At 48.0% G+C, this 20,996-nt stretch overlaps 1 protein-coding gene across 4 annotated transcripts in view; it reads right to left on the bottom strand.

The window, feature by feature from the left end:
* Positions 1–20,996, bottom strand: part of MYO1D (myosin ID) — a 192,665-nt gene that overhangs the window by 90,175 nt on the left and 81,494 nt on the right. For all 4 annotated transcript variants that reach the window (XM_085562090.1, XM_085562091.1, XM_085562089.1 and 1 more), the window contains 4 exons: positions 19,174–19,244; positions 17,247–17,321; positions 15,688–15,820; positions 4,592–4,758 (listed from right to left, as the gene is read on the bottom strand). In XM_085562090.1, the coding sequence (XP_085418216.1) occupies positions 4,592–4,758; positions 15,688–15,820; positions 17,247–17,321; positions 19,174–19,244 (446 nt within the window). The remainder of the gene's footprint in view (positions 1–4,591; positions 4,759–15,687; positions 15,821–17,246; positions 17,322–19,173; positions 19,245–20,996) is intronic.

Raw genomic sequence — 20,996 nt, 5'->3', positions numbered from 1 at the left:
AGCTGTGTTTCTTGGGGGGTCTGTGGCACGGGAGGGACTCCTCGGTTCCCTCGACGGACTGAGTATCGATTGTCTGGAGGGTGGAAACCTGATTGGGGTCCAGGTTGTGTCTCACTGTGGTTTGATGGAGTTGGGTGGTGGGAGGAGGAATGCTTTGGAAGGTTTTCATTTTGAATTTTGTGTGTGTTTCTTTCTTTTTCCTTTTACAGTAATATAGTAGTAGTAGCTTAATAAAGTTTTTTTCTTGTTATTAAGCTTGGGCCTGCTTTGCTCTGTTCTTGATCGCGTTTCACAGCATTCAATTGAGAGGTTGCATTTTCATGGGGGCGCTGGCATTGTGGCAGTGTCAAACCACGACACTGTGTTTTGTTCACAGTCTGCATGAGAAGCCACCTGCAACCAATTGCTTTGGCAGAAAACCTGGATTTAAAAATTCTGCAAATAATTTTTTTCTCGTGCATCACTTTGGGAATAATTTCCAACAAATTGTGTCACTTCCCCCCACAGCAGAGCTTTGGCTGCCCCAGTCTGTGCAAACACTGCCTATAACTGTGGGTCAGCCATTCCTCCCATCCTCACTCCCCAAACTCCATGTTCCAGAATAGAGAAATGCAGACATCTACATCTACAAATCAAACCCAAAGTACTGGGATCAGCCCAAGCTCTGTAAGATTTACCAGCCCAGCAAATGCTGATTAGGGGAACAGGCGTTTGCAAAAAGCAACAGTGAATCTTCTGCATAAGATTTATGGACATAATAAGAGCTGTAATAGAGTTTTCCCTGGAATGGAACTCTCAGCCACTCTGCAATTCTAAATAAAACAAGCACTAAGCGAGCTCAGCCACCTCGCACTTCAAAGCCCCCAGCCAAGGCAGGCATCAATCTCAAAGCTTCAGACACTCTCAGCTCTCGGTTACACTTAAATGGCCTCACAATCACCCTTTTCCTGGGAGCCTACGGCAGGAGGCTCGGAACAGCCTCCAAGAGCCTGAATGGAAACACATCCCAGCGCCCGTTCATTCATCAAATTAGCCTGTGGAAGGGGGGAAGTGGAGGTGCACACTGCTTAAGCAGGGAACACTGTCCCCGGGGATTACAGGGATCTCACTGATAAATAAAGAGGATTAAAAACCTCCTCTCAGACTCCCAGGAGAAGATTTAGCACGTGCTGGCAAAAGCATTCCTGCTCTCACACATAGACACACACACAAACACGAGACATCAACGCTGCACACTGGATTCTCTGCCCTGTTCTCATCAGGAAAATATTCCTGCAATAATTCACTCACTGGAAAACATCTCTCACCTCGAGACACTTATGTTAGGGAAAAGAACAAATAAAAGAGCAAAGCACTGGCAGTGCAACCCCCCAAGCTGGGAATAAGTCTGGGAAACAGGCTGGGACCCAGGCTATGGATCAGTTTCAGAACCAGGCTATGGATCAGGCTGGGACCCAGGCTATGGATCAGGTTTAGATCAAGGCTATGGATCAGATTTGGATCCAGACTATGGACCAGGTTCAGACCCAGGCTATGGATCAGGTTCAGACCCAGGCTATGGATCAGGTTCGGACCTAGGCTATGGATCAGGTTCAGACCCAGGCTATGGATCAGGTTCAGACCCAGGCTATGGATCAGGTTCAGACCCAGGCTATGGATCAGGTTCAGACCCAGGCTATGGATCAGGTTCAGAACCAGGCTATGGATCAGGTTCAGACCCAGGCTATGGATCAGGTTTAGATCAAGGCTATGGATCAGGTTCAGAACCAGGCTATGGATCAGGCTGGGACCCAGGCTATGGATCAGGTTTAGATCCAGGCTATGGATCAGATTTGGATCCAGACTATGGATCAGGTTTGGACCCAGGCTATGGATCAGGTTTGGACCCAGGCTATGGATCAGGTTCAGACCCAGGCTGTGGATCAGGTTCAGACCCAGGCTATGGATCAGATTCGGATCCAGGCTATGGATCAGATTCAGACCCAGGCTATGGATCAGATTTGGATCCAGGCTATGGATCAGATTTGGATCCAGGCTATGGATCAGATTCAGACCCAGGCTACAGATCAGATTTGGATCCAGGCTATGGATCAGGTTCAGACCCAGGCTATGGATCAGATTTGGATCCAAGCTATGGATCAGGTTCAGACCCAGGCTATGGATCAGATTTGGATCCAAACTATGGATCAGGTTCAGACTCAGGCTATGGATCAGATTTGGATCCAGGCTATGGATCAGGTTCAGACCCAGGATATGGATCAGATTTGGATCCAGGCTATGGATCAGATTTGGATCCAGGCTATGGATCAGATTCAGACCCAGGCTACAGATCAGATTTGGATCCAGGCTATGGATCAGGTTTGGATCCAGGCTATAGATCAGGCTGGGGTTCAGGCTATGGGACAGGCTGGGACCCAGGATTGGAACAGGTTAAGACTCAGGCTGTGGATCAGTCTGGGATCCAGGCTATGAGCCAGGCCTACCCCATCAAGGAGCTCAGGAGAGAAGGGATGTCACAGCACTGAAAACCTGCCCCAGATGTTAAATCCTCCTGCTCCTTCCCACAGGCATTAAGGACACCCCAGTGCCAATGACCCCCTCCTTCCCAGGCACAGTAGGTGGAATATCCCAGCTATCCCTCTGTTCCCCCTGTCCCCACGTGTGCCACACACCACCACCAACTCCTTCCCCGCAGCACAGGGCACGGCCTGGATGCCACAGCCACTCACAGTCGTGGCCTGGTGCTAATTATAGCCAGGCAGACTCTGCAATAAAACTGCTCCTTGACACCACAGCCCTGCCCCTCTCCTGCCTGCGGATCCCCACAACTTCCAAGGTCACTCAGACATGGAACACCCCCTTCCAAACACCTTTGTTTCTCCTTCTCCTCTGTACCTCTATGGAAACACCCAACAGAGATGAGCCTGCTCCTGGAGTTAACATTTCCCAGTCCAGCTCTCCTAAGAACCAAGATTTCTGGAAGCCACTAAAAGGTGTGTAGCTGCAGCTGGGCCTCACTGTCCCTTCACAGCCTGATGTTCACAGCTCTCAGCATTGATTCCAAGCTATGTTTGACATGGCCTGGGGTAGGCATATGGATGCCTCCATGTGGAAAGGGTTGGATTACATTCACAAACTCTTTCCTGAAACCCAATCAGCTTTCTTTTAATGGTAATTTATATATTAAACCAAGAGAATGCACTCCATCTGTGTACGTGCCATGTGTATCACCCAACTGGATGATGATCTCAGCAAGGGCAGCTTGTCCTGGTCCAACAGAAAATACTTCAAATTGGAAAGGGGAGACTGGCTTTCACAGAGCTCAAAGGAAGGTTTTCTTTATCCAAGGAAAGCTTGAGAAGGACATTTATAATGGTCTTAACTGTGCTTCACTTCATTCCCTACTGAGAGAGAGCAGATATCACCTACCTTACAGGATTTAGGGCTAAATATCAACAAACTCTTCTCCTACAGAAGGAGAAGTTATTTTCCTGGTTTTATGTTTCTCCTTTTTTTAATTTAGAAAAGCCATTGCAGACAAGGCTTGGAGCAGCACCACACACACGGTGTCTGATCCCTCACTCTGGATGTCAAATCCCTCTCCAGGGCTGGGCAGGAATTCTGTTCCAGCAGCCCAAAAGCTGAAGCAGTTGCCATGTGCTGATTTGGCTTCCTGGCTGCAACCACTGTGGGCCTGGAGCTCATGAGAGCTCATCAAACATTCATTAAAAACAAAGCAGCTGTTTATAGTAATAGTGATTACACAAATATTAAGAGTAAATTGTAATGAATTCCACATGTGAGGTGAAAGTACACTCTATCCACTGCAGAATGGTTCAGGAAACTGATTCCCAGCACTGCAGACTGGATTTAGAAAGCCAGAGCCTTTCATTCCACCTTGGGTATTATGGTATATCCAGGCAAATCTCCACTGTGAACAGCAAAAGATCTTTCACCAGCACTTTATTTCTAACTCATGACATCCCACCTGCTTGGATAGTTTAATATTTTTCTATTCTCAAAGCCCTTTTCTCACCTGATTCAATAACAGAACAAAAACTCCATTCACTGTTCCATCAGAGCATGTTGAACTTGCAGGGCCCACATTAATTTAGTGGAGCCTTAAGACAAATTTCAATCTAAAACATGTCATTTGTCACATGTCTGGTAGGAACTAAGAGGGCAAGAAGAATAAAAAACATTTAATGGGGTCATGATACCATCCCCCTTTTCAGACTTTCGGTTTTAAAGTCCAGGCGTTTTTCCCACATAATGTCACTATGCACCATCACGTGCTCCCCCAGACACACCACCTCTCGCTGCAACAATTAGACAATTCAGAGAGAAAACACCAGTTAATTAGCTCAGGTTTTAGGGTGGTACTCAGGGGAAGCTCCTCATTACACATTCCCACTGCAGACTAACACAGGCAGTGAGTTTCAGCAGACAAGGAGTTGAACCTGTGCACAAGCACCTTGGCACAGCTGAAGCAGAGCAGCCAGGCTCCTGTGGGATCTGTTCCAGCCCATCCAGGAGCAGATTTAAGCCAGGCCCAGCCCGAGGAGCTGGGCAGTGCCCGGCAGCCTCTCACCTGTGCAGGAACTTCTCGTAGGTCTGGCGGTAGGCGAAGCCGGCCCGGCGCACCCGCACGTTCTCCAGCAGCCCCAGGTACTCGACCTGGTGCCGGCACCGCTCCTCGTCAAAGAGCTGCGGCGACTTCTTGTCGTTGGGCTTGATGCAGCGCACGTAGTAGGGCTCCTGGGGACAGAGGACAGCAGTGTCACCCTGGCAGAGGACCCTGAGTGCAGACACAACCCTTCTGCAGCAGCTGTGAGCCCAGCCCACGAGGTCTGGCTGCTCAGCAGCAATCAGAAGGTTAAAACAGAAGTGACAATCCCAGTGTTTAAGGAAAGCCTGGATGTGGCACTCAGTGCCGTGGTCTGCGTGACAAGGTGGTGTTAGGTCATGGGAAGGACTCAATGATCTCAAAGGTCTTTTCCACCCTGGCTGATCCTGTAATTCTGTGAGTCAATGTTTCCCTCCTTCATACCTTGCCATGACCCCTTACAGGAGCCACATGTTCCCCACTGGAGCTCCACTGGCCTTTGCTGTGCACCTGCCTAGCACCACATCCCCCTCCTCCCCTACTGTGAGGATAACAACATCAGTCCTCAGAAAAGATATCAAACCCATGGAGTTCATGGAATTCACTGTCCTGTTGGATATGGCTTTGCCTGCATCAGCTCCAAAAGCAGCCTAGTCACTCCATCACTTTTATCTGTGCTGGGCCAAGTCAAACACCCCCAGCTCCAACACAGCTGAATGATGGAAATGATGGAGCCCCAAACCCAGCTGCCTCCAGCCCACCCTTCCTCAGAACAACCACAGGCCACCAGCACGTTGATTCCTCTTTCTGCACCATCTGGGACTTGGAGGGGGCAGGGAAGGTGGAATGAGGATGGGTGGCTTTACTCCACCCTGCAGAAGTCCTGCTCTGTGCTGCTGGGGCTGACCCTGGATGTTCAGGTGAGTCCCACAGGGTCACGCTCCTTTCCCTGCCAGCCCTCCTGCACCCTGAGATAAGCCACACACAGGTCTGTTGGAGCATTTTGATGTTTGCTTTCATTTTTATGAGATTAAAGGTAGTTTTTGTTTAGGCTAGTGTGATCTGTAACCAGCATCAGCCTCGAAGGGTGGCTATAAAGCCTTTAAACTTAAGTACTTTAATCCCACTGGCTTTTGGAGTTCATTCATTTCTTCCTCTTCATGGCTGGCCTTTGCTATCCCACTCCTAACTTTGTTGGTGTGTGGAAAAGCAATTAATAATTAGAGAAACACAAAACATTCTGAGTTAGACCTCAAAGATCATCCAGTCCAACTCCTGCACAGACACCCCAACACTCCCACCCTGGGCATCCCTGGCAGTGCTGTCCAAACTCTCCTGGAGCTCTGGCAGCCTCGGGGAGCTCTGGCATTCTTGGGGGAGCCTGGGCAGTGCCAGCACCCTATGGGGGAATAACCTTTTCCTGAGATCCAGCCTGACCCTCCCCTGGCACAATGTCATCTAAAGCCCACCATGGCTTTACGAATTGTATTCTTCTAACATTAACAGATAAAACTTTTAAGTAGCCCTTGCAAAAGCAGTGGCACATCCTGCAGGCTGGCAGAGCCCACCCAGCCTCAGAGAGAACTCCAAGAGGATCCCAGCAGGTCCCAGTATGGCCAGAGACTGTCAGAGAACATCACAGATGCACACAAAGTGCAGCATTCCAAAGGCAGCTCTGACATGGGGATAAAGGGAGAAAAACAGCCTGGGTGACATCTTAACATGACAAAGTGTCACCTTTGATAACGACAACTGATAACCAGCAATGACCTTTCAGCAGTCTGGACAGGATGAAGCAAATGGCTGAGAAACCATCTCTAACACTGCCCTGAGGAACCTGAGGGATCCCAAAATGGAAAGGCCAGGAATTCTCCAGAGAAGCCTGTTCTGTTCACTCCTGGATGGCCTCAAGAACCCACAGTGGTAACAAAGGGGAGGAATGGTCTGGGTGGGGACAAGGGATTAATTTAGTGAAAACAAATGCAAAGTTACACATTTAGCAGAAATAGTTGGTTAATAAAGAATGAAAAACTGATTTGAGCCTGGTGCTAAAGAGATCCAGAAGCTCCAGCTGATGTGAGGCAAATCCATGTTTCCAAGCTTTTCTAGGAAAGGACACAGGAACAGGAAAATTGCAAGACAAAAAACCCAACATATTTCTAGTTCTCTGAGCATCTGATGCAGCCAGGGCACTGCAGTTCAAGTGGGAATGTGAGTCAGGGCAAGAAAGAACAAGAAAGATCAAAAACCCAGCAAATGTGACTCAGAGGAGTTGTGGGTTTAGCCTAGAAGGACCAAGGAGGCACAGAAACTCCCTGGTGGGAGATTCTGTGTATTTAAAGGATAGATATGAGAAAATGCAAACATTTGGCTTTAGGACAAAGAAGTAATGGTTTTAACCACAGTCTCAAAATTTAAAGCAAGCTTCAGGAAAATGAGGAGTGGGAACAGAATGCCTGTGGGAAGGAGGAAACATCCATCAGTGGGGAGAAGAGCCTGCAAAAGGAAGATACAGGCAGAGGTGTCCTCAAACAGGAGGTGAATTAGGTGCACTCCCAAGATCCCCCTCAGCCCTATTTTCTATGAATTGTCTATTCAGCCTTATTTCTATGATTTGAGGTCACTTACCCAACCTCAGGATAATATGAAAGGCCCCAGATTGCCCAAATTTCCCTTCAGTAATGCTGATGGAACAGGATCATCCATGTGTGTCCTGGCTGGTCCTGACACACCCTGAAGCTTTGCAGCACCATGGGCCACCCCAGGGATGTGTGAGCCATGAATGGGCCAAGAGAGGCAGGCCTTGGAAAGCAGAGCCTCCTATCCTGAAAGCTGCCACAAGCCACTGCATCTTCCACGTCAGACTAAGCCCTTTTCTGACCCAGAGATGGGGTAACTGAGAGGTGTTTTAAAAACTTTTATCCCATTTTCAGCCTCATGTGAAGGGTGAGACAATACAGATGTTATAATTCACACCCTCATAATCAGAAGCCAACTATTTCCTAATTACAATACACTATAAGTGTTTCTTGGCCTATCAGCTTTAGCCACCCCATGCTGTAAATGCCCTAAAGCCAATCATCTAAAATTACCCCTCGTAGGTCCTGCTACAATGCATCTTTCATACTTTTATTTCGCCAAAGTATCCAGTGTTACTTGCAAGGCCACCTTTTGAAACTTGTTTCAAAAGTTCCATTTCTCTCCGTCCTATTCCACGGCATTTCTAAGTCAGCATTTCTTATCTCAAGGTTTGCACACAGATGCACTGTGTGAGCCTTCTGCCAGGCTTTGAGAATTCCCTACAAATCCATTTCCTCCACTTCCAGGGGAGCTGTTGGGCTGGAAGGTCTCCTCCTTTCCTAAGGATGGGATCAGCAACACCAGGCTGTGATTTCTCCAGGAGGGCTGTCCTTGGGGTGGGAATAGACAGCAAAGCTGAGCCAGGCACCCACAAGGAGCTGGCATTATCCTGGCACTGCCCACAAGCAGGGATGGGTGTGCAGGACAAAGAGGAGGATGTGTGGGCAGCATCCGTTCCCGCACCACCGCCCTTCTCCAGCGACTCCAGCGCTCCCCACGGGCCCCAGGACCTGCCCATGGCCAGCCTGGCCTGGCCCCTGTCCCTGCACACAGAGCCCAGCCCAGCTCCCAGCTCAGCCCCAGGGCAGACCTCCTCGGCCAGCTCTTCCCAGAGCAGGGAGCAGCACGGACACGGCTCCCCCGAGGCCAGCTGGACAGGCTTGGAGCAGCCTGGTCTAGGGGAAGGTGTCCCTGCCCAGGACAGGGGTGCAATGAGATGATCAGCACTGCAGCACCTCCCCAGAGAATGGTCAGGGCCAAAGGAGCTCCAGGAGCATTTGGACAATGCTCTCAGGCATGCACAGCAGGGGACTGTTGGAGTGTCTGTGCAGGGCCAGGAGCTGGATCGATTTTCCTTGGGGGTTCCTTCCAACTCAGGATATTCCATGATTCTGAGCTGAGCTTTGAGGTCCCTTCCAACCCAAACCACTCCATGATGTGACACCAGGCGGATGAGCACAATTCTGTGCAAGGTTGCCTCCAAGATCACCACCACCAAGCACTTTCCTCTGCCACAGCAATCCACAGACTCACAGAATCATTAAGGTTGGAAAAAAACCTTTAAGATCACAAAATTCAACTGCTGACCCAGCACCACCATCAGTTCACCACAAAACCATGTCCTCAAGTCCCACATCCACACCTTTTTTTGAACACTTCCAGGGATGGTTCTGAAAACTTCCAGGGACTCCACCACTGCCCTGGGCAGCTGTGCTGGGTCTGGACAACCCTTTCAGTAAAACGTTTTCCTGATATCCAATCTAAACCTCTCCTGGCACAATTTAAGGCTCTTTCCTCTTGTCACTTGTTCCCTGAGAGGAGAGCCTGACCCCCACCTGGTTGTACCCTCCAGTCAGGGAGCTGTAGATATCACTTTTATCAACTCAGCCCATCCCAATGACACTTGTTCTCCTTTCCTTAAGGAAACAGAGGTGACACATAATAAGTTGGTACAATTTTAAGAGATTTAAGATATTTCCATATTCACTTTTTTGGCTTTCTCCTGGAAATCCTCTCTGCACAGAAGATGAGAATGTTTCCAAGGCTCTTCATTCACTCAAGAGTCTCCTGGCAGCTCTCAGAACTTGCTGTGTGTGTGGCTGCCCTGATCTGCTAAAACCTGGCTCCCATTTTACTGAGAATGAGCTGGTTAGGGAAATGTGGGATAGACAGAAAACTCTGAATTACACCTGGACTTGGATGCTGGGAAAGAGCCCAGAGCTGTCAAGGTGGATGAGCAACACTTTTCCCCTTCCCCTCCTGCTGATCTTCACCCTGGGCCACTTCCCCATCCACACCATGTGGGACAAACCTCCCTCTGTGTCAGGGGCAGGGTCACCAACACCAGACGGTGCCAGGCCAGGCCAGACCTGCTCTGTGCTGCTTCTGGTGGCAGGATGAATATAAATAATCTAAATCCCTTGGCAGGGTTGATACCATGAATATTCCACATTAAATCCACAGAACTGCAACACCTTGGGAACAGAGCATCGAAATTAAAGCACCATGGAATGGTTTGGGTTGGAAGGGACTGTGAAGATCACCCAGAGCCACCCCCTGCCATGGGCAGGAACACCTTCCACAATGCCAGGTGGCTCCAACCTGGCCCTGGACACCTCCAGGGATGGGGCAGCCACAGCTTCTCTGGACATTAGGAACATGAATTCCAGAAGTGTCACTCGTTCACAGCTGGCACAGCAGCAGCCACTTCTCAGCTGTTCCTCAGCGCTGCCACAGACTCCCCCAGCACAGGCTGGGGCACAGCTCTGCCACTCACAAATGCAAAACCCCTCAAAACCCCTCAAATTTGTGACTTCAGGTCCAGCACAAAGGGCAGCAACTGTGCCTGCATTTGATATAAAAAGGCTGAAATCCTTTGGAAAGCAGGAATGGGAAGTGCCTGCACAGACAGGAGATCATCTATCAGTGCAATTACAGTGTAATTAAAGCCTCTCAGAAACGACAGCTCCTGGAGTAAATTCTAAAGTAGATTATTCCCTGCTTCCAAATCCCCAAGCCCCAGCTCTTCAGGGGGATAATTATGCAGCTCCCATTCTTGCTGTCAAAGAACTGCAGTTTGTAAATGGAAGAACTGAAATGCAGAGACACAAAGGCCCCAGCTTTGAAAGCTCTTTAGATGTCTAATTGCAGCTGATTTTATTTTTTTTTTCAATCAAGCTGAGCGATTTTTAGATTTTTTTAAGTGTTAAAAGGAAACCAAACCAGTTTTAAGCCAGTGCACCCTAAATAAACTCTTTTTTGAGGGGTTTCTTTTCTCTACTTTATCACTCTTTATGTGAGATAAGGGATGGGACAGGACGAATTTGTGCTGGATGTGTCAAATCAGTCACAGTGATGACATTACAACTTAGCAGAGGTGAAGCCTGTCAGCCTGGATAGGAGAGGGGAGAGATGGAAGGAAGAGTCAGACAACATGAGTTACAGAGGAGGAGAAGGAAAGAAAAGGAAAAAGAAGGAAAAGAAAAGAAAAAAGAGAGAAGAGAAGAGAAGAGAAGAGAAGAGAAGAGAAGAGAAGAGAAGAGAAGAGAAAAGAAAAGAAAAGAAAAGAAAAGAAAAGAAAAGAAAAGAAAAGAAAAGAAAAGAAAAGAAAAGAAAAGAAAAGAAAAGAAAAGAAAAGAAAAGAAAAGAAAAGAAAAGAAAAGAAAAGAAAAGAAAAACAAGGAGGAGATGCATGTCCAGAGAGTTGTCAGAGAAGATCATCAGGCACAGCTGGGGCAGCCACAATGCTTCTGGTGTCAGGATTTACAAAACAGCCATCCAAGATAATCCACCACAGAGAAAAGGGCTTGGGCAGTAAAACATGTTCTTGAGAAATGGCACAAAGCAACTGGAAAAGCCAGTTTTTGTTTTGAGTGGTTTGGTTTTGGAAAAAAACATAGCACTTTTTTCTACCTATGGGAAGTTTATGCCTAAAAGATTCTGGAAATCTGAAGGATTTCAGCAGCACTGAGATACCAGTGCTGATAAGCATAATTTAAACTCAGCATGCTCCAAAACCAGATTTCATGGAGTCACATACTTGTTTAGGCTGGAAAAGCCTTCTGAGATCACCAAATCCAGCAGATCCCAGCACTGCTGAGGCCACCACTGCCTCCTGTCCCAAAGAGCTGCATCCTCAGGGCTTTTAAATCCCTCAAGGATGGGGACTCCATCACTGCCCTGGGCAGCTGTACCAATGCCTGGCCAACCTTTTCCATGAATAAATTTTCCCAATATCCACCCTGAGCCTGCCCTGCCCAGCCTGGGGCCCTTCCCTCTCCTCCTGTCCCTGTTCCTGGAGCAGAGCCTGACCCCCTGGCTGTCCCCTCCTGGCAGGAGCTGTGAGAGCCACAAGGGCCCTGAGCCTCCTTTGCTCCAGGCTGAGCCCCCCCAGCTCCCTCAGCCCCTCCTGGGGCTCAGCCCCTCCCCGGATCCTTTCCCTGCCCTGGACACGCTCCAGCCCCTCAGTGTCTTCCTTATTATGGGAGCCCCAAAACTGCCCCAGGATTGGAGGTGTGGCATTTCCAGCACATTTCCAGTGTCCCCATATGGACTTGTGCTTGCAGAAGCTGAAATGAAAACCAGATTTGAGAACAGCCCCTGCACTGTTAACGACACAAGTGCCATGGCTCTGACCCCAGGGAAGCTCCTCAGACATCCCTGTGACCTCAACACCTGCGCCTCCTCGGAGACTGCAGAGCTCTGCTTCACCACCAAAATTCAGGTTTAAACCAGAATAGCAACAAACGAGAATTTTAAAGGTTGTTATTTTAAATGGCAGAAAAGTTAAATAACCACTAATGCTGCAGCTACATCAGCCACAGACTTTGATATTCTGGTGGTGCTGGGCTGATGGCTGAACTCAATGATCTTCATTAAACATCTTTTACAGCCCTTAACAATTCTAAAATTCCAAGATTATTGTTATTCAAATTGGCACTTTTGGAGACTACTCACCCAAAAGGGAGGCCAAACATGAATATCAATAAAGAGGAGAGGAGTTCTTGGGCTGCCATCGTGCTGAGGACTACAAAAACTGAGCATAAAAATGTGGTCTAAAGGAGTTTTCAGAGAAGCACTGAGGCAGAACAGCCCAGGTGAGACAAGGAGCACTGAATGCACTGGGCACACCAGGAAATGTCAATAAACCCGTCAGCTCAAGCTGCACAAAACTCAAGTCTATCTGCAGCTTGTGTTTTTGAGAAACAGCTGAGAATAACATGAACTGGTGTTACCTCCCCTAAGGAACCTTATTCCTCTGACATCCCAAGACCTCAGCAGTTTGTGCAACCCTGTGTTCAGAGCTGTTTCCATCAGCTGTAACCACAGGCTTCCCAAAAAAGTCCTGAAGGGTCCAAGCCACAGTCAAGACACACAGAGAGTGTTGCTGTTGATTCCCCATTAGTGCAACTTCATTCCCAAATTCAACATGGGAAAAATGAGTAACAGCCCCCAGAAAGGATGAGAGCACCTGGAACTGCAGGGATGGTGTATCCAAAACAGAGAGTGCCTTCACCAGCAGTGGTTCCAGCCCAGCAGAAGGAAGAGCCAAGTGTCCAGACTGGCAGTGACCTGAGGCAGAGCATCCAGTTCTTTGTGCATAACCAGCATCTTGCTGGCATGGCCTGAATACCCAATTATTGGCTTGTTAATGACATGTACCTATCATTAACTGTCCCAAAAGTCACCTCACAGAGATGCTCAGGGCAGAGCAGCCAGACAGAAGCTGTCTGCACTCTGACTTACTGCTTGAAGTACACAAGGGTCGTGTTCAGGGGCCTTATCTAAGGAACCTCCCAAAAATTTAGACCCCTTGAAGTGACATAAGCCTGGCTGCAGGATGGGTCTCACCAACACAGCTCCCTGACAGGAGGGGCAGCCAGGTGGAGTTGGGCTCTGCTGCCAGGGAACAGGGACAGCATGAGTGGGAACAGCCTCAGGCTGGCCAGGGGAAGCTCAGGGTGGATACTGGGAAAATTTATTCATGAAAAGGGTTGTCAAGCCTGGAACAGGCTGCCCAAGGCAGTGATGGAGTCCCCATCCCTGCAAGTGTTCAAAATGGTGTGAATGTGGCTCTTGAGGACAGGGGTCAGTGGTGGCCTTGGCCATGCTGGGCATAAGTTGGACTCAGTCTCAGAGGGCTTTTCTAGCCTGAACAATTCTATGACTCCAAAATCTGGTCTTGGAGCACAATGAGTTTAAATTATGCTTATCAGCAGTGGTATCTCAATACTAATGAAATCTTCTTTTCTCCATTGCTATTCAACAGAAAATCACAAAAACATCACAGCTTCAATACAAGTCTCTCAATGAAAGTTTAAGACAGGTAAAGAAAGGGAAAGGACTACACTGAGACTCACACAAGAACCTCCCACTGAATTTTACTTGGAAACAGCTCCTGCTTGTGCCTACCCCTGGAAAGGCTGGTATTTATGATTGAGATACTGATGATAAATGGACTGAAGCAAATTAATTCCAACTAAGCCAGGCAGCCTTCAGTGTGAAATGATGGTACCCAGTGATTCAAGATGGATAAGGTGGGATTTAAACTCTCCATGCCCTGCTGGGAGCTGCAGGGATTGTTCAAACCACCACAGTGCACAGCATTCTCTGAACTACTCTATTTTTACACCTACCAGTGGCCTGGAATAATTTTTCCAATAAAAAAGGAAAGGAGGTTTTTTCATGGATGCCTGCTGAACTTGCCTGCTCGCAGTTCCCTGCTGTGCCCTGATCACAGCCCTCCCCACAACACCCCCAGTGATTCTTGCTGTCCTGAACCCCCTCCTGGGCTGCCTCAGGCTCCCCACACTGGGCTGGAACAAGGACCATGGCCACTCTGTAGGACCAGACCTGCAGCAACAGTCAGCAGCACCAAGAAGAAAATTTTCCTTCCACAAGTGCCCCTCTCACAACACAAAGCAACTCCCTGTGTTCCTGGCAGCTCCTGACACCTGTACCAGGTTCAGGTCAGGGCCAGCCAGCAGATTACTTGGAAGATGGATACATCAGATCAGTGTTGACTCCTTGGGAAACAGATTAAAGTCTGTCCCCATCCCCACCAGGGTCACAGCCATCTTCCCAGCTCTGGCAGCTCGTGATTTGCCATCCAGGAAAGCTCCTCCCTGCCTACACAGGTACTCTATAAATTTTGACTACTGGTGCCTATTTTAGCAAGGCTGCCTTGGGCTCACAGGGGCATCTGCTCAGAAGCCCTGAAGCAAAACATCCTGGGGAGCCATGGGGCTCCACTCCCCACTGGGGCCCAGCTGGGACCTCTAGGCTGCTTTGGTGGGTTCCAGACCCTCCTGCAGAGCTCAGATCAAAGCCACTCCAGTACAGGAACACAAAAACACAGAATCATGGAATCACAGAATATCCTTTGTTGGGAGGACCCCCAGAGATCATCCAGTCAGACTCCTGGCTCTGCACAGACACACCAACAATCCCACCCTGTGCATCCCTGGGAGCATTGTCCAACTGCTCCTGGAGCTCTGGCAGCCTCGGGGCTGGGACCATTCCCTGGGGAGCCTGGGCAGTGCCAACACCTCTGGGGAGACCCTATAAATCAGGTGTGATTTCATGTTCTGTCTCTGGACAGAAGAAGTGAGGGCAGCTCTCTCTTCCTGTGCACAGCCAGCACTGGGTGACCGTGCTCTGACCCATTTCCTTTGCTCCCACACTCCTGAGAAGACACTCAGAGCACTTATTGCTGAATTATTCTGAATGTGAACACACTCCAGAACCCTGGGCTCTCTGTTCATCTCTTGTGGGCTGTACCCCAGTGCCAGGAATCCAGCAAGGCCACCTAGCTCCAGTAACACCCCTCAGGTGTTACTGGGATTCCTCAGGGATCTCAGCTCAGCTCCCAGTGCTTGCTCAGCTGTGCTGCTCCAAGAGCCCTTCCCAGAGCATTCCCTTCCCCACCTTCCACCACACCATGTGGTGCTTGCCCAAGCAATGCCTTCTACCATAAAACTGAAACATGTGCTGAAATAAAAGCTTTCCCTCCTCACCCTCTGGCATGGCAAGGAGGAGGAAAGAAGGAACTCACACAGGTCTGTCTGTATTGCATTCCCACTGCCGTGAGAAGCCAGAATCTCTCCACCATGAACAGTATCCTCTGGGTGCTTTGCCCAAAGAGCTTTGCTAAATGTGGTTTGATATAATAAAAATAAAAATAAAAATAAAAATAAAAATAAAAATAAAAATAAAAATAAAAATACAACCACCACCACCCTAAGACAGACTGGCTTTCCTACAAGTGAAAGATGCACTGGTCATGGAGGAACCAAAAATCCACCTTCTTCATGGGGGATGAAGGTGACCCTCCCTCCAGACCTGCCCAGCTGAAAGCTCATTTGGCACAGACAAGACTACTCTGCCTTTGATCAGCTTAGCTCCTGATGGATGGCAGTGAGGGGAAGGTGGGAATCTCTCCAGGGAGAAGCCACACTCTTCTCATCAGAAGTCAGAGTCAATTTTGAAACAGGAGACTTTACCTTCAGTGTCAGGTTGTCCACCAGTGCAATCATGGAGTTCTTGAACAGAGTAGCAGCTGTCAGAGGTCTCTTGGTGACCTCAGTGATGCTTAGTTTCCCTTCAGGCCACATCATCTTCAACACAGGGTTGGAGCTACAAGAGAGTCTCTTTAATTGCAGTCTCCCAGCACTTCCACTCCACTGACAACCCAACAGTTGGTTTTTACCCAGACCCACTGCTGCTTCCAGCTCACAGGGCATCACCCAAGCCAGGGTGAGATTCCTGGGCACAACATTTCATGCCCTTAAGAGCAAGTTCAAGCTTACAAGTGAACAATCTAGAAAAACAACCAGCACATTCTCCCTTCAGATCAGGATGTGCAGGAAGAGGACAGAGAAAATCCCACAGAGTGATCCATCAAAGGCAGGGGCTGCTTCACTGGCACAACAGAAAGAATTTAATCAACACAAAGGAGAGCGAGACCCACACTACCCTCCCTTAGAACCTGTCACCTGTGTTCAAGCTGCCTTTCTGCACCTCTTGATATATAAAGTAATTTATACACTTTAGCTTGCATTTTTGAAGAGTGCAGAGTGAGATAAACTGGTCCTGATGGATAGCAAGAGTTCAGGAACAGAAAAAAAACAGCACATTTACAGCAATCTAATGGCCAATCTGTCACAGGCTTTAATTTGCTAGAAGTGGTGTTTGGGAACAGGATTTTCCAGACTTCACAGAAAACAGGCTAAATTTGATAAAACCACACAGCAAATATTTTGCAAGGTTTCTGGTCAATGGGAAATGTTGAAAACAGGAACACTGGGACTGCTCAGGGGAGCACAGCCAGTCAACCCAAAGGACTGCAAACCAATTTAAAATCTGTACAGGCAAACAGAGCCTACCACTGCAGGGTGTTTGTACCCACTGTCCTCTGAGCAGAGCCCCTGAAACTCCAGATTACAAAATGAGGACATGTCTAATGCCAGGTCAAGAAAAACAGCTGCATGGGGACTTCCACCCACATTCTGATAGGATGTCAAATCTGCTTCTCAAGGCAACTTTTGCTTGTCCAACACATGACCTCATGGTTTGCATTTTTCACATCACTGCAGACATGAAAGGATTCAAACCTAACTCCATATTTTCTTCCAAAACAGGGTGTTTTAGGTGGGGCTTAGGATATCTGTTGTTGACCAAAGCTCCCCAGCATCTTTAGCACTGATTACAGACAGAGCAGTGATGATAAATCTGCAATGGGCTAATGACAAATCAGGCAGCACAAGCAAGTTCTACACTATCTTGATTGCACAATCAGTTGGTTTCAAAAAACTACTTTAAATTCTGTTCAATTAAAGGCTGCATCAGAACAGAAACATGTACAGAATAAGGACTTTAACCTGAAAAATCCAACTGAGAACCTCTGGGTCACAGGACATGTACAAAGATCAAATCCCAGAGCAATGTCTTTCTTCACACACACTGAAGACAGAACCACTGAAAACCTGAGTCTCTGATAGCATCACTCCACAAAAAAGGATTCTGAAAATCAGATTAAAATTCACCTCATTAATATTCTTACCTGTTGTACATGAGGCGTTTGAAGTCTTGAAATAATGTGTCTTTGTTTTTATCAATGAATCCAGTGACAGAGTAGCTAAAAAATAAAGGAAAAGCAGAGTTAATTGCAAAGTAGCAAAGTCCTTCTGTGAGCTGCTGGTAACTGTGGAATCAGCATCCCTGCACTCCTACAGACCCAGCAGATGCTAATCCAGCCCTGCTCCCGGCCTATCACTAATGGCTGCAGGAGCAGAGTGTGAGACTTGGATCTTTGGGCCCAGCTCCCACCTCCAGCAGAGGACAAGCACACCTGGCTTCAGAGAGCTCCAGCAGCTGGGCAGGTGCTGCCTGAGACACCTCACAGCACTTGGGCAGGGGTAGATGGTCCAAATTCAGGAGTTACACTCAGGGTTCTGTCTCCAAAGTGAGTGTCTTTGTGTTAAATCCTAGGGAAATTCTAGTTTGTTTTTCAATCTATGCAGTCTGCCCCTCTCTCAGTGGAGAGAATCTGAATTCCTGAGCAGCCTCTGAGTAGTGACTGGGAGCTGCCCTGGAAATCAAAGCACACAGAAACACACACTCTTTAGATTCCTTCCTTCCTCTATTTCCACAGAAACACCACTTGAGGAGGTCACTGTTCCAGGGTTTCATCTCTTCTCCAAGTCTCAAAGCAGGCAGAGCTCTGTCCTCATGGAAAAGGTCCAAAGTCTCCCTATTCAGTGACTCCCATGCAGATGTTTCCTGAGCTCCAGATCCTACCCTGGGAAGCTGCACCCAACCTACAGACTCTGGGATCAACCCACAACCTGCATTCCCTGTATGGAGCCATTCTCAAATCATAGAGCCACAGAATAGGACCTTTTAGAAGGCATCCAGTGCCACCCCCTGCCATGGCAGGGACACCTTCCACTGTCCCAGGTTGCTCCAAGCCCTGTCCAACCCGGCCTTGGGCACTTGCAAGGATGGGGCAGCCACAGCTGCTCTGGGCACCCTGTGCCGGGGCCTGCCTGGCCTCAAGTCTTAGGGCTTCATGTAAGATCTGGGCCTGAACTATCCGTGATTCCTTCCACATTTCAGTTTTCTTTTACACCATTTGTCAGCCACTGGAAGTTCAGAAGGTTCAACCACTAGGACAGCACCTTGTATTTTCTCCTCCAAAACCCCCTGAAATCAGGGATGTCTGCCAGGAATTGCTCAGCAAAGACTCCAGAAGATAACCTGCTTGTGCTATATGGGCTCCAGTCTGATCACACTGGTTGTCCTTGGAAATTAAAGGTAAAATTAATACCAAGGTAAAAGAAGTCATGAATTTTTCCTTCAGTAACTCCCTTTCTTCTGACACGGGAAGTTACACAAATCCTAAACCATTAAATGACTTCAGTGATATTCCACACAACAGCTTTCCCAGCAAACGGTTTCTATCATGTGCATCTTTCACTTCCACGCACTCTCCATACCCACTGCTGTCACCTCCTGCACTTGTTCCTGCAGGCTCCAGGCAAGCACTTCCCAACCCTCCTGCCCTGATCCCTCCTGCAGGTTATCTCTCCTCTGGGCTTCCAGTCTGCTCCAACTCATTGGAGAATTTAAAGCCAGAGTTATATAATCATACCAAACAGATGTCTAAACCAGACTTTATTAGCTCTGTGTAGCTTTCTTGCATAAACACTGCTGCTTTTTTTCCCCTTTTTGTTCCCCTGGAGCAGTGCTCTCCCCTCACCCCCACCCCTCCCTCTCCTTTTGTTTCACTCCAAGTAAAAATCCCCACTCTGCAGAGCAAGGCACCAGCAGAAGATTTAATTGATAAGCAAGCGCTGTACTCTGTAATTGTGTGTGACAGCTATTCTGGCTTGCACCAGAAGCAGCAGTAAATCAGAATATTGTACCACTTCAGAGCTGCTGGGAAGACAAAAATAAAATGTGCAACTTTATCTCTGAAGGAAACTCACATCACATCCCCGGCATAGTGCTTGATCCGGAAGTCTCTGTCGAACTCCAGCGTTTTGTCCGTGGCACAAAGCTGAAACAAATTCATATACATTAAAATACCACCTATGGACTGATATTAAAACACCACCCCTGGATTTACAAGCTCCATGGAAGAACAACCTGCCTTCAAAATAGCACTGGGAGATACAGGAATTCCACTTTCTATGTGCATATGTGAAAGCCACTGCTGGAAAATGGTTTCATGGATGCACTGTAAGAAGATGTACTTGTACAAATGAAGCTGCAAGAGCCTATAATTTTATGAAGAAATTGATACTATCTCAGAAACACCATTATGCAAAAAGAACACTCGTGCCTGTAGAGAAACATTGCGCCCACAAGTTAATCTATTACTTTTTTAGAGTCTTCCTTTATGTTTTTTTTTTTGCAATTGCAGTGTAACTCCTCTATAATTGCAGAGAAATGGGCCAACTGCTGTGGCAACAGCAAGGCTTGTTCAGTCCCAGATCCCTCCTAGTCATCTGACACCCTTCAAACAGGGAACCCCCTGCAGATCCACTGCTCCAGGCTCAAATTCCCATCCCATCCCATTCCTCCTGTACAACACAAGATGTCCAGTGCCCATGTGGCAGCTGTTCAGCAGCAGTGGCTGTAATACGCTCATCCCTTCAGGAATAGCAGGAGCCAAAAAAATCCATCAGGGTTGGCTTAATTAAAATGGGAGTATGAGACAAGAATGAGGATTTTGTTATAGGCAAAAGGAGCAGGAGATGAATTAAGTCTTTGCAGGCAGTATTTAACAACACCAAGGGCTATGAGCAGATATCTGCTATCCACAAAATGTCTTGGAGAAATAAAAGAGGAAATTAGCATGTTGAAATGCAGGGCAGGAGGAGTGATTAGGAGCAGGGAGATACACTCCAAAAATTCACCTGTGTCCAAGAACACAGAATAGATTGGCTCAAAGTGTAAGAAAAGAAGAAAAAAACAGAATATGTTTTACAAAAAATTAATCAGGAGGACCCCAAGGAGTGTGAGTACCCAAGGTCCCAGGAGGTCCCAGAGGTGTGGGAAGTCCAGCATGGCAGGAGCAGGGAGCACCAGGAGCTGCAGAGCTGATGGATGACCAAGGTACAGCAGAACACAGGGAAAATGGAAGAAACGAGGCAATACCAGGAAAACAAAGCCATTTTTCTTGCTGCAGCTTTGTTCCCAGCAGGGCGTTGGGAAGTGCCTTTCTCAGCCACCCAAACACACAGCTCAAACCAACACGTCAATAAAAGGGGCAAATACAAATGGCAACAGAAATGTGCCTGTGCTACCAGACAGGGCTAACAGCACAAGCTCCTCTGAGAGCTCATCCAGCTCTGGAGAGGCTGGAAGGAGCTATGACACAGCAATCAAGGATTTTGTTGTTTGCTGGTTTGGCTTATTCCAAAGGAGTGATTCTGTCCAAACTTTGTGTTTCCTGGACAAAGAAGATGAAATTAGTGAAAAAAACCCCAGCAAATCCACTGATAGAGTGGATCACCTGCGTGGGTTTGTGTGAGCCCTCCCACTGAGGCTCCTCACTGACAGCTCCCAGCATTCAAAGGCGAGTAAAGACAGGAGAAAGGTGTTGGAAAGATGGGAATCCTGTGGGAACCTGCCCTGAGCATCTGCTTTCACAGCATCTGAAATGAGCCATAATCTGAGGGCAATGGGAAGGTCGTAGGGCTGGGTAGGGGCACTTAATCACTGAGGGCTGGCTGGGAAGAGCTGCGGGAGACACCCAGAGCTAAATGAGGGCAAAGCAGAGCAAATGGAACTCCCCAGCAGGGCA

Source organism: Lonchura striata, chromosome 27, assembly GCF_050655825.1.
Source record: "Lonchura striata isolate lonStrDom1 chromosome 27, ASM5065582v1, whole genome shotgun sequence".
NCBI lineage: Eukaryota > Metazoa > Chordata > Aves > Passeriformes > Estrildidae > Lonchura > Lonchura striata.
This window is presented reverse-complemented; position numbering and strand designations above follow the sequence as displayed.